This window comes from Drosophila pseudoobscura, chromosome 4, assembly GCF_009870125.1.
Source record: "Drosophila pseudoobscura strain MV-25-SWS-2005 chromosome 4, UCI_Dpse_MV25, whole genome shotgun sequence".
Classification (NCBI taxonomy): domain Eukaryota; kingdom Metazoa; phylum Arthropoda; class Insecta; order Diptera; family Drosophilidae; genus Drosophila; species Drosophila pseudoobscura.
The window spans coordinates 30,387,135-30,400,944 of NC_046681.1; the positions used below are offsets into that span (position 1 = coordinate 30,387,135).

The 13,810-nt window shown below is 52.8% G+C and overlaps 1 protein-coding gene and 1 long non-coding RNA gene across 4 annotated transcripts in view; one reads left to right on the plus strand and one right to left on the minus strand.

Moving 5' to 3' along the window:
• The window catches only part of ft (cadherin-related tumor suppressor fat), a 31,558-nt gene extending 21,400 nt beyond the window's left edge, over positions 1–10,158 (plus strand). For all 3 annotated transcript variants that reach the window (XM_001357073.4, XM_015180156.2, XM_033380498.1), the window contains 2 exons: positions 272–6,600; positions 6,680–10,158. In XM_001357073.4, coding sequence (XP_001357109.4) covers positions 272–6,600; positions 6,680–9,449 — 9,099 coding nt within the window. In that variant the 3' untranslated portion in view covers positions 9,450–10,158. The remainder of the gene's footprint in view (positions 1–271; positions 6,601–6,679) is intronic.
• Positions 10,159–13,198: 3,040 nt separating this feature from the next.
• LOC6903286 (uncharacterized) overlaps positions 13,199–13,810 on the minus strand; it is a 42,708-nt gene continuing 42,096 nt past the window's right edge. Inside the window, exons 3-4 of the long non-coding RNA XR_001451019.2 lie at positions 13,582–13,801; positions 13,199–13,512 (exon numbers count right to left, since the gene is read on the minus strand). This is a non-coding gene — a long non-coding RNA (uncharacterized lncRNA). The remainder of the gene's footprint in view (positions 13,513–13,581; positions 13,802–13,810) is intronic.

Below are 13,810 nucleotides of genomic sequence, written 5' to 3' on the forward strand. Positions count from 1 at the left end.
TACATATGTATAATATTCTACAAAGGTAGAACAGCGACCCTAATTAATTGAAAGATTTTTTTGAAACATCGCGGGACCCGCGTTTAAATGTGTGTCATTTGAGTCTTTATCCTTCATTCGTTCGTTGGCTTGAAAAACTGAGCCACACTTGGCGTTTACCGTTTTATCAAGATCTATCTATCCCCTGGATGCCAACCCATCCACAAAATTACCCTAAGACTGATCTCTGCGATCTACTGATCTCCTTTTTCCTCTCGACTTTTCGCCCCAGGTAACGATACTCATCAAAGATGTCAACGATGAAGTGCCCGTGTTCGTTTCCGCAAACGAAACGGCGATCATGGAGAACGTGGCCATCAATACGGTCGTTATCGCAGTGAAAGCTGTTGACTATGACGAGGGCCGCAATGGCTACATCGATTATCTTCTTGAGGAGGCCGCACCTGACGACGACGCGTCTGAGGGGCTATCGGAGCGGCTTCCCTTTTCCCTTAATCCGACCGATGGCCTACTGCGCATAGTGGATGCTCTTGATCGGGAGTTGCGATCCAGCTACGTTCTGAATATAACGGCACGCGACCGGGGCGAACCACCGCAGGCTACCACCACCCAGCTGCTGGTCCGAATACTCGATGAGAACGACAACAGTCCAGTGTTCGACCCGAAACAGTACTCGGCCTCGGTGGCGGAGAACGCCAGCATTGGGGCTATGGTCCTGCAGGTGTCCGCAACAGATGTGGACGAGGGAGCCAACGGCCGCATTCGCTACTCTATTATGACCGGCGACCAGAACCAGGACTTCAGCATCAGCGAGGACACAGGCGTAGTGCGGGTGGCCAAGAACCTGAACTACGAGCGGAATGCTCGCTACACCCTTACAGTGCGCGCCGAGGACTGTGCCGTGGAGAATAGTGCCAGTGACACGGCCGAGCTGATCATCGGCATCCTGGATATAAACGACAATCGGCCCACGTTCCTCGACTCGCCGTACCTGGCACGTGTTATGGAGAACACGGTGCCGCCAAACGACGGGTACGTTCTCACGGTGAACGCGTACGATGCGGACACGCCTCCGCTAAACTCGCAGGTGCGGTACTTCCTAAAGGAGGGCGACTCTGATCTATTCCGCATAAACGCCTCGACTGGCGCCATAGCTCTGCTCAAGCAGCTCGACCGCGAAACGCAGAGCGAATATATACTCACACTCGTGGCAATGGACACAGGATCTCCGCCCCTGACAGGCACTGGCATCGTGCGTGTCGAGGTGCAGGACATCAACGACAATGGGCCCGTCTTTGAGCTGCAGTCCTACCACGCCAGCATCCAGGAGAACCTGCCCATAGGCACCCTGGTCCTGCAGCCAACTGCAACGGACAAGGATGCGGGGCTGAACGCGAAGCTTCGCTTCAATCTGCTCGGCGAGCATATGGCGCGGTTTCACATAGACACGGACACGGGAGTGATTACCACAGCCACTGTACTGGATCGCGAAGAGACCGCTGTCTACCATCTGACGCTTATGGCCCAGGACAGTTCCATCACCGAGCCCCGTGCCTCGTCCGTAAATCTCACTATCACCGTGGGAGATGTCAACGACAATGAGCCCAAGTTCGAGTCGGGCAGCTACAGCATTGCAGTGCCGGACAGGATAGCCGCGGGCGAGTTTGTTTTTGGCGCCAGGGCCGTGGACCTGGATGAGGGCGACAATGCCGTGATCCACTACAGCATCAGTGGCAGGGACCAAGAGTTCTTCGAGGTCAATTTCAAGACTGGAGCGATAAGCACCAGTCTGGAACTAAAAATCAGGAAGAAATCTCCTGGCGACACGATCTACAGCATCGTAATGCAGGCCACGGACCAGGGACAGACTCAGCAGACCTCCTCAGCGGAGTTGTCGGTGATGCTGCGCCCCGCCGAGCTCTTTCCCACGTACTCGTATATGGCCAACACACGCTTCACCCTGCCAGAGGATGTTCAGCCGGGCAAGATTGTGACCAAAGTCGCAGCTAGCTCGCCCAAAAAGGGATCTGCCGCCAATATACGTTATGGCATAGCAGGGGGCAATATGGGAGACGCGGTGCGTATTGATGTCAGCAGCGGGGCTCTCAGTGTGGGCCACGACGGCCTCGACTATGAGCTGACGCACGCGTACGAGATCTGGGTGGAGGCTTCGGATGGCGACAGGCCCAGCCTGCGCAGCGTTATGCTTGTGACCATCAACGTCACGGATGCCAACGACAATGCCCCGATCATGGATAAGCTCATCTACAACGCCGAGGTTCTCGAGGAGGAGTCCCCACCGCAGTTGATTGCAGTCGTCAAGGCCAGAGATCGGGACTCGGGTGACAATGGCGAGGTCAGCTACCGTCTGAGCAACGACTACGAGGGCACATTCGAGATCACCGATTCCGGCGAGATTTACACGACCATGCGCCTCGATCGTGAGGAGCTAAGCGACTACGCTTTCGTGGTTGAGGCCGTGGACCAGGGCGTGCCTCAGCTGACGGGCACTGCCAGTGTGCTCTTGCACCTTCTGGATAAGAACGACAATCCGCCCAAGTTCACGCGATTGTTTTCGCTTAATGTAACGGAAAACGCCGAGATCGGGAGCTTTGTCATCCGAGTGACCTCGTCGGACTTGGACCTGGGCCAGAACGCCAATGCCACATACTCCTTCAGCGCGAATCCAGGGGAGAAGTTCAAAATCGAACCCCTCAGCGGCAACATCACCGTGGCGGGTCATCTGGACCGCGAGCAGGAGGACGAGTACATACTGAAAGTGGTCGCCTCGGACGGAGCTTGGCGAGCGGAAACGCCCATTACGATTACGATCCAGGATCAGAACGACAATGCGCCGGAGTTTGAGCACAGCTTTTACAGCTTCAGCTTTCCGGAACTGCTGCATCCTGTAGCACTTGTGGGCCAGATTATAGCCACCGACCGGGACAAGCTGGGTCCCAACTCTGTAATCTCGTATTCGCTGCAGCAGCCGTCACCCATGTTCAGCATTGATCCCGCCACGGGGGAGATCTTCAGCAAGAAAGCGATCCAGTACAAGCGCTCGCAGTACGTTAGATCTCCCGAGAACATGTACGCCCTCACGATTTTGGCCACGGACAATGGAAAGCCGCCGCTGTATTCGGAGTGTCTGGTCAACATCAACATCGTCGACGCCAAAAACAATCCGCCCAAGTTCGAGCAAGCCGCTTACCTGTCGCCACTGCCGGAGCACGCCCGTCCAGGCCAACGCATTGTGCAGGTTCATGCTACGGACAAGCAGGACATGGGTGCCGCCAATGAGATGGACTATGCTTTGGTGTACGGCAACCTTAGCGCGTTCTTCGCCATCGGCAAGCACGATGGCTGGATATCGCTCGCCAAGCCCCTCCTAAATGTGCCCACAAACTCCCGCTTCGAGCTCACCGTCAAGGCCATCGATCACGGGGTGCCCCCGCAATCGGACCGGACCCGTGTCACTATTGTGGTCACGGGCGAGAACCACCATACACCCGAGTTTACAGCCCGGAGCTACCAAGTGATTGTGCCAGAGAATGAACCGATTGGATCCACAATCCTGACAGTTGGAGCCACGGACGAAGATGTTGGGCCGAATGGAATGCTGCGCTACGCCATTTCGGGCGGCAACGAAAACCGCGACTTCATGGTGGATGAGCGCACTGGGGGGATTCTGATTCGCCAGCAGCTGGACTACGATTTGGTACAAGAGTACCATCTGAACATCACAGTACAGGACCTGGGCTTCAAGCCGCTGTCCGCTGTGGCCCTGCTGACCATTATCCTGACTGATGTCAATGATAATCCGCCGCTCTTCAATCAGTCCGAGTACCATGGCTACGTAGCGGAGAACAAGCCAGTGGGCACATTCGTTTTCCAGGCCCACGCCACCGACAAGGACTCCCCGAAGAATGCCATTGTTCATTACTCATTTCTGCCCAGCGGCACAGATCGCCACTTCTTCCTGATGAACTCCAGCAACGGGACCATCTCCTCCGCGGCCACCTTTGACTACGAAGAACGGCGCACCTTCGCGCTACAGCTAAAGGCCAAGAACCCCGACTCCAGCATGGAGAGCTATGCCACACTCTACGTGCACATCCTGGGAGTGAACGAGTTCTATCCCCAATTCCTGCAGCCCGTCTTCCACTTCGATGTGTCCGAGACATCTGCAGTGGGCACCATAGTGGGCGCTGTCCAGGCCACGGACAAAGACAGCGGCGAGGATGGTCGCGTCTACTACTTGCTGGTGGGCTCCAGCAACGACAAGGGCTTCGCCATCAACACCTACACGGGTGTGATCCACGTAGCACGCCACCTCGACCGCGAAACGCAGAATCGGGTGGTGCTCACAGTTATGGCAAAGAACTATGGCAGCATTAGGGGCAACGACACCGATGAGGCGCAGGTCATAATCTCCATTCAGGACGGCAACGATCCCCCCGAATTCCTTAAGCGCTACTACACGTCAGTTATTTCAGAGGCCGCTCCGATTGGAACCAAAGTTACGACAGTCAGAGCCGTGGACAAGGACGTGCGGCCGCAGAACAATCAGTTCAGCTACTCCATCATCAACGGCAACCTGAAACAGGGCTTCAAGATCGATGTCCAGAGTGGAGAGATTAGCACGGCTGCGCGGCTGGATCGCGAGGACATTGCCCACTATAGTCTCGTGATTGGGGCCATCGACACCGGCCTGCCACCCCAAACGGGAAGTGCCACAGTGCGAATAGATCTGGATGACGTCAACGACAACGGTCCGGTGTTCGCTCCTGAGGGGCTGCTGGGGTATGTTTCCGAGAACGAACCAGCAGGTACATCGATAATGACGCTCTCGGCGACCGATCCGGACCTTCCTCGCAATGGCGGACCCTTCACTTATCAACTGGTGGCGGGTAAACATAAGTCCTGGCTGAGTGTTGACAAAATCTCTGGACTGGTGAAGTCCACGGGCAGCTTCGATCGGGAGATCACGCCCACCTTGGAGGCGGTGATTGAGGTGGAAGACAGCGGAAAGCCTAGGCAGCGGGCCCAGCACACGCTGATCATCACAGTGCTCGACCAGAACGACAATCCATCCACGCCGCGTAACCTTCACGTGGCAGTCGGTATCTTCAACGGGGACCTTCCCTCAAACGTAAAGCTTGCCGATGTCCGCCCCAATGACATCGATATTGTGGGCGACTATCGCTGTCGCTTGCAGGCTCAGCCCCAAGGCCAGCTCCAGCTGGCTATACCCCGAGGCTGTGACTTGTACACCACCTCGCACACCACGCCCACAGCCTACGCCGTCAGCTACACAGGAAATGATGGCAAGCACAGCGATGTTACCTCGAAGCTGACCGTTGACTTCCAGACCTACAATAATGATACACTTTCCCATACGGTGTCCGTCTTGGTGCGGAACATGACGGCGGCCCAGTTCCTGGCCCAGCACTATCGCCCGGTTATGGAGATGCTGAAATCCCGCTTGGCCAGCGACGATGAGCTTTTCCTATACAGCCTTTTGGGGAATGGGGGGAATGCAAGCAGCCTGGAGGTTCTGCTGGCCGTGCGCTCCGCAAGGCGAACCTACCAACAGCCGCGCCATGTTATTGAGCGTCTCCGGGAGAAGCGAGCCGCTCTAGCCGAGCTCCTGCAGAAGGAGGTGGTCATTGGCTACGAACCCTGCAGCGAGCCCGACGTCTGTGAGAATGGAGGCGTCTGCAGTGCCTCTATCCGACTGCTGGATACCCACATCTTCGGCATCATCGACAGTCCCACACTCGTCTTAAGTGGGCCACGCCTCGTCCATGACTACAGCTGTCAGTGCACCAATGGATTCTCGGGGGAACAGTGCAACCGGAGGCAAGATCCATGCCTACCCAATCCCTGTCAGCTGCAGGCTCAGTGTCGGCGCATCGGGAACGACTTTCAGTGCGTCTGTCCATCGAACCGCGATGGCAAACAATGCCAGCGGGAGCGCAGCGACGTGTGCTGGAGCAAGCCCTGTCGCAATGGCGGCAGCTGCCAACGCAGCTCCGATGGATCGTCGTACTTTTGCCTCTGCCGGCCGGGATTCCGGGGGAACCAGTGCGAGAGCGTGTCGGACTCTTGCCGACCCAATCCCTGTCTGCACGGTGGATTGTGCGTCAACCTCAAGCCGGGATACAAGTGCAGTTGTACCGCTGGTCGCTACGGGCGTCACTGTGAGCGCTTCAGCTACGGCTTCGAGCCGCTCTCCTTCATGACCTTCCCGGCCCTGGACGTGACCACCAACGACATATCCATCGTGTTTGCCACCACAAAGCCCAACTCCCTGTTGCTGTACAACTACGGCATGCACAGCGGTGGCCGCTCGGACTTCCTGGCCATTGAGTTGGTGCATGGCCAGGCCTATTTTTCATCGGGCGGGGCACGAACGGCCATCAGCACCGTGGTAGCCGGCCGCAATCTTGCCGATGGAAGCTGGCACAAAGTTACGGCCACGCGTAACGGACGGGTCATGTCGCTGAGCGTAGCTAAGTGTGCAGACTCTGGAGACGTATGTGCCGAATGCACACCAGGGGATTCCACCTGCTATGCGGACGAGGTCGGACCTGTGGGGTGAGTACTGCGAATGATGTATAAGATGAGGCGCACTCAATCCAATATTTTCATTTTTATATCTTCTGGTTCCTCACAGCACACTCAACTTCAACAAACAGCCGCTTCTGATTGGCGGGTTGGCCTCTGCGGATCCCATCCTGGAGCGTCCTGGTCAAGTGCACAGCGATGATCTTGTGGGCTGCTTGCACAGCGTGCACATCGCCGGACGCTCCCTGAACCTGAGCACACCGCTCCAAAAGAGAGGCATTATTCCCGGCTGCAATCGCCAGGCCTGTCAGCCTTCCTTGGCGGCAGAGCGCTGCGGAGGGTTCGCCGGGCAGTGTATAGACCGCTGGTCGAGCTCGTTGTGCCAGTGTGGAGGGCATCTGCAATCGCCCGACTGCTCCGACTCCCTTGAGCCAGTCACACTGAGCGGCGGGGCCTTTCTTGAGTTTAGAATCTCCGAGCTGCATCGTCGCATGCAGCTGCTGGACAACCTGTACAATAGCAAGGACGCTTGGTCGGACATTATCACACGCGAAAGACGACAAACCGCCAATGCCAGTTCCAGACAGAGCATTAGCATCTCAGCAGCATCCCAGATATACGAAGCGCCCAAAGTACTAAGCCTGCTCTTCCGCACTTATCAGCCGCGTGGACTGCTCTTGTATTCGGCCACCAATCAGATGTTCACTTCTCTGTCGCTGAAAGAGGGAAAACTCGTATACTTCTCCAAGCAACAGCTGACCATCAACATGACGGTACAGGAGCCAGCCTCGCTGCACGATGGCAGGTGGCACAACGTAAGTCTGCACAGCGAGAGTCGCAGTCTGCAGCTGTTCATTGACGGTCGTCAGGTGGGCGATGAGCTCGACATTGCGGGAGTGCACGACTTCCTGGACCCATACCTAACCACACTGACTGTGGGCGGTGCTCCCAGTGAGCTTCTTCGGGCGGACGGATATGCCGAACTGTTCGTCGGTTGCGTGGCAAACTTTACGATCAATCATGAACTGCAGCCCCTGAACGGGTCCGGCAGCATCTTTCCCGAAGTGCAGCATCACGGAAAGGTGGAGCTAGGCTGTAGTGGCGACATTGGAGTAGATGCGGCCCAAGTTGCGGATCCACTGAGCATCGGCATCACTTTGGTGATCGTATTCTTTGTCATTTTGGTGGTCGCCATTCTGGGATCGTACGTTATATACCGATTCCGTGGGAAGCAGGAAAAGATTGGCAGCCTCAGCTGCGGAGTGCCGGGCTTCAAAATTAAACACCCTGGCGGAGTGTTGGGCGGGCCACCACTGCCTCAGAGTCAAGTGGACCACGTACTGGCACGAGGTCTGCACCCCAACGAAGCCCCGGCTCCACCGGTGGGAGCCACCGAGCATTTGCGCCCACCCACGCACCATCTCGTGGGACCTGAGCTCCTGACTAAGAAGTTCAAGGAGCGCAGTGAGCTCACACCAACGGCAGAGCTGCCACAACCACAGCAGCGTCCTCAGCGACCAGACATCATAGAACGCGAGGTCGTGGGCAAGAGTCCGCTTATCAGGGAGGAGCACCATCTCTCCATACCGCCACCGAATTCGATGCATCCGCTCGACCACGGCAGCTCTGTAGACATGGGCTCCGAATACCCGGAACACTACGACTTGGAGAACGCCAGCTCGATCGCTCCCTCGGACATTGATATTGTGTACCACTACAAGGGCTACCGCGAGGCGGGTGGCATGCGGAAGTACAAAGCCACCTCTCCACCCGTGGCCGCCTATACCCACCACAAGCACCAAAGCGCGGCCAGCCAGCAGCAGCATCGGCACTCGCCCCGACACGCCGTCAACGCTCCGTTCGTGTCCCGCAACCAGGGCGGACAGCCGCCTCCGCCAAATAGCGCCTCTCGCACTCATCAAAGCACGCCACTGGCACGGCTTTCGCCAAGCTCGGAGCTGAGCTCCCAGCAACCACGCATTCTCACGCTGCACGATATTTCGGGCAAACCCTTGCAGAGCGCGCTCTTGGCCACCACTTCCAGCTCTGGCGGGGTCGGCAAGGATGCCCTGCACAGCAACAGTGAACGCAGTCTGAACAGCCCGGTCATGTCGCAGCTCTCTGGGCAGAGCTCCAGTGCCAGCCGTCAGAAGCCTGGCGTTCCACAGCAGGCGCCGCCACAAACCTCTATGGGTCTGACTGCCGAAGAGATCGAACGCCTTAATGCCCGTCCGAGAACCTGCAGCCTCGTCTCAACACTCGATGCTGTGTCGTCAAGTAGCGAGGCGCCGCGAGTGCCCAGCAGCGCCCTCCACATGTCATTGGGAGGCGGGATGCACAACACTGACGTGGATGCCCACAGCTCAACTTCGACGGATGAGAGCGGCAACGACAGTTTCACCTGTTCCGAGATCGAGTACGATAACAATAGCTTGAGTGGTGATGGAAAATACTCGACCAGCAAGAGCCTTTTGGATGGCCGGAGTCCTGTCGCTCGAGCGCTCAGCGGTGAGCCCAGCCGTAATCAAAGTGTCGTCAAAACCCCTCCCATACCCCCGCACCCATACGATGGCTTCGAATCCTCGTTCCGCGGCTCGCTCAGCACTCTGGTGGCCAGTGACGATGACATTGCCAACCACTTGAGCGGCATTTATCGCAAAGCGAACGGCGCCGCCTCCCCATCCGCCACTACTTTGGGATGGGAGTACTTGCTCAACTGGGGGCCAAGCTATGAGAATCTGATGGGCGTGTTTAAAGATATTGCAGAGCTGCCTGATACGACGGACACGCCACAGCAGCAACAACAGCAACAGCCACAGGCCGTGTCAACTCTTCGACTGCCCTCGAATGGCCAGGCCGCACCAGAGGAATACGTGTAGACTGGTGGAACAGTACAAGCAACAGATGCAGAAAAATATTCTTATATATTTATGTGTAAATTGTGTGTAAAATTGCCAACCCCCTCCCTCTAGTAGGTATTAAGTATTGCCATTTCATTTCGCAATGTACAACGAAAGCGTATCGAAAATATTTTTTAATTAGAATAGATTTACGCGATCTGTAGATCCGTAGATCTTATGCCTTGTAATAATTTAGACACTAGTTGCTTTTTGAACGCCTTGTATCAAGGCCAAACTTCCTTAGTAAACTTCAGTTAGGGTTTTAAAAAAACAATTTATCGACTGATCAACATATAAACACACAAACCTACAATATATAACCGAGTATCAGTGTCAGCGAATTTTTTAAGGAAGCCCAAAACTATTAATTGGATAATCTTATTGATAATTACCTTCCGTACTTGTGTATATGTTTTCTGTGTGCTATATTAAATTAGTTCCAGCTACTTATTTTATTGATATTTATCGCCATTTAAGTACATTAAATACATTTTTCTAACTTATTGACACAATTCACCTAAACTTCCCTTACCACCTTAGTCGTAGCCATAGACAATGACTTTCAGAGATACTTCGCATTCCTTTAGATATGTATACTTACTTACATTTTATCATGCATGTATGTACATGTAAAATTGGTATTTGAAATAAATACGTAGTAAAATGTTAAAAAATGTATCCACCTCAACGGCTGTGTCTCGTCACAAACTTTTTATAGCTTCTGCTCACATACTAGATAAAACCACAAGTTTCCATTTCGGATGGTTTTGTTGCTCAATAAAATCGTTCTAATCGTTCTCGATAATCTCACCGGCGAGGTACTCCAGCTTGCCAGATCGATACTGCATCAACGATCGCTTGCATTGGTACAATAACATTAGTTATTTGCTGCACCATGCTTTCCTCATCGGCTTTGACCGCGTAAGTTTTCCTTGTTTCCCCCATATTCATTGCCATTTGCCATTAACTATTTTTTCTTGGTTACTATTCTTTTATTTTTGTATTCCCTCCAGCTCTATTGGCCAATAACGTCTCGGGCAACAAACTTCTATGCCACGATCACCTCCCCTTACCTTAAGTTATTATTTATTCATTTACTTTATTTAACTCTTCATTTAATTATAACATTTCGGCCCCTCCCGTACCCAGGCATACCTCCTTGTTGCTCGTGGATACCAATATACAATATATACTGACTGATTGTTAGCCCCGGCTGGCTCCTGCGCTCGTGGCCACGATGCCGTGCGCCCCTCGGGACATGATTCTTGTCGCGCGAGGCTGTGGCTTTTTGTCCGACATTTTGACCCGGCCACTGCCATGGCCCTCTTCCTAGCATCCCACGCTGTTTTCTTCGTCTTTCAAATTCGCTCGCTGTCGTTAACTCCTCGTCCTCTGTGGCAGCCACTGGCTGGCCTATCCCGATGACGCTGCTGTGTAGCTGGGAAATAATGTCAGCAACCCCCTTTCATATGCTGCCGAATCAAAAGCTGGGCTTCAGCTTCAAGACGTGAAAGTAAATCAGTATAATCACGGCGGACCAATCCACGCCCAGATCGGGCTACAAATAAGGGAGAAAACAAGATAGGGCTATTGGAGCTAGCAAAGTATCAAGGATATCCAAATACACGAACCTATGGAACAGCCAGATCGGACCACAAATAACGAAGAAAACTGGATAAATATGATTGTAGAAAATATCCTTGATCCTTGGCCCATGATAAGGATTTCACCAAATCACCAAAATTCGGACGATCACAGGAAGCTGTCGCACGCCTAAATCGGATCATAAATAGCGAAGAAATCAAAATATGTATGAATCAGTCTTTCGAATATTTTGATTTTGCGTTTCATTATAGTACTGGGTTCTTCTGCACGCTATATCTCTGCTATATGGCAGCCGGAGTTCGGTCTGTATTCTTGCGATCGGCAGAGTCCTCCCAATCGACTGCCATCGGAAAAAGGGACATCCATTTTTTCACGATTTTCGCAAAAAATCATGATGGTTACATCATTAAATTTGGCAAAAATAGGCCGCATTTTCATAGGCGAGATTTTGAAGCCGTTCGACAGTCTGGACCCTCACTCTCCTGGGAGAGTTGGTCCTTCACCGATCGGCCCATAAATAGCCGAGATATAGAATTTCGAACATTTGGATTTTAGATTTCATTAGAATACTGGGTTTTTCTGCATGCTATATCTCTGCTATACGGCAGCCGAACGGAGTGCGGCATGTCTTTTCCTGACCGGGAGGGTCCTGTCAATCGACTGTCATCGGAAACAGGGACATCCATTTTTTCACGATTTTCACAAAAAATCATGATGGTTACATCATTAAATTTGCCAAAAATCGGCCGCATTTTCATAGGCGAGATTTTGATACCGCTCTACAGTCTGGACCCTCACTATCCTGGGAGAGTTGGTCCTTCACCGATCTGGCCCTATTTATCTGAGATATAGCCTTCCGAAGATTTGCATATCATTAAGATAGTGTTACTTTATTAAACTCTACCTTTCTTTTTAGCAGGTCGCACCCTCGGGTGGCTAGGAGTACCTCTTCCGTGCCCGCTGTCACTGATTCGCTTGTTTACCAGGGGCATGATTCGGGACATGCTTCTTGTCGCGCGAGCCTGTGGCCTTTTTTCCGATAATTTGGTCCGGCCACTGCCATGGCCCTCTTCCTTGCCTCCCACGCTGTTTTCTTCGTCTTTCCAGTTCGCTAACTGTCGGTACCTTCTCCACGGGTGATTCCGCCGTTGCTCCTCGTCCTCTGTGACAGCCACTGGCTGGCCTGTCGTGATGACGCTGCTGTGTGGTCAGCTGACAATGTGGCGCCCGTCCGCTGCAGCAATGACCAGCGATCGACGGCGGAGTTGTTGGTTTACGCCAACGGGAAATAATGTCAGCAACCCCCCATTCATAAGCCGCCGAATCAAACGCTGGACTTCAGTTTCACGACGCGTAAGCGGATCCGTATATAATTTTGCATATATTTTTAATTCTATCTTCCTTCACAGAGGACTTAGATATGTACCCTACGCTTTGCCACAAACCATGTCGTATCTGATTTGCCCCAGCCAGACGATCCTATCCAAGCATGAGCGAGGCGTTTTCGAGTCAGACCGAGTCTTTTTCCTGCCAGACAGAATCGTATCTCAGTAGGACAGAAGCGCACCCATTGCAAGATTCACACCTAATAAGCCATCGTCATCCTTCAACCTGGCCATCGACAACAAGGACTTTGACTATGGCAACCAAGGGAGGGGCTACGCGGTCTACTAGATGCTAGATACACGCATCCATTCATTTAGATAGTAACTAAAAATGTTTTCCACTTGTTTATTTATTTATACTAAGCTAAGTTTTGATGAATAAAACTGTTGAAAAATTATCCTTGCTGTATCCTTAATCCGGGAAACTATCCCGATTACAAAAAGGCGTGGCACGCCGAAATCGGTTCACAAATAGCGGAGAAAACTAAATATTTTTAATTGGGGAATATGTTCTTGATCCTTGATAAGGACTAGCAAATCACGAACACTTTTCCGATCACAGGAAGCCATCGCACGCCCAGATCGGTCCACAAATAGCCGAGATATAAATATGTATGGCTGAGGTCCTTATCAAAGAATCAAGGACATATATCTGATCACGGGAAGCCGTGGCACTCCCCGATCAGGCCACAAATAAAGGAGAAAACAAGATATATAGGTCTGGGGACAATATCCTTGATCCTTGGTCCTTGATACGGACTGCATTAGATCAAGGGTGCTGTTCCAAACACAGTAAGATGACGCATGTCCCGATCGGGCCACAAAAAGCCGGGAAAAATAAATATGTATGGTTGGGGCGGTTGATGTCCTTACCGAAGGATCAAGGATATTTATCTGAGCACGTGGGTTCCTGGCAGGTCCCGATCGAGCCTAAAATAACGGCAAGAACAATATTTATACGCCTGGAGTACATTTCCTTGTTCCTTGGTCCTTGATAAGGACTCCAGCAAATCAGGGATATTTTTCCGATCACAGGAAGCCGTCGCACGGGCCTAAAATAACGGAGAAAACAAAACTAGTCTGTAATTTGTTATTTTTGAAAATGTAGTTAAAGAAATCACCGATTGGGGCGCCACCGTACAAAAAAAACTCGCGTCAAATGGCCGGGTTCAAATCAGGTAAGGGGTGCGCTTCTGTCCTGCTGGAACACAATTCAGTCTGGCTGGGATGGGACTCGGTCTGTCTCGAATACGCCTCGGTAATGTTTGGATAGGACTCCGTCTGGCGGGGGGAAATCGGATACGACTCGGCTTGTGGCAAAACGTAGGGTATAAGAGTCCGCTGTGAAGG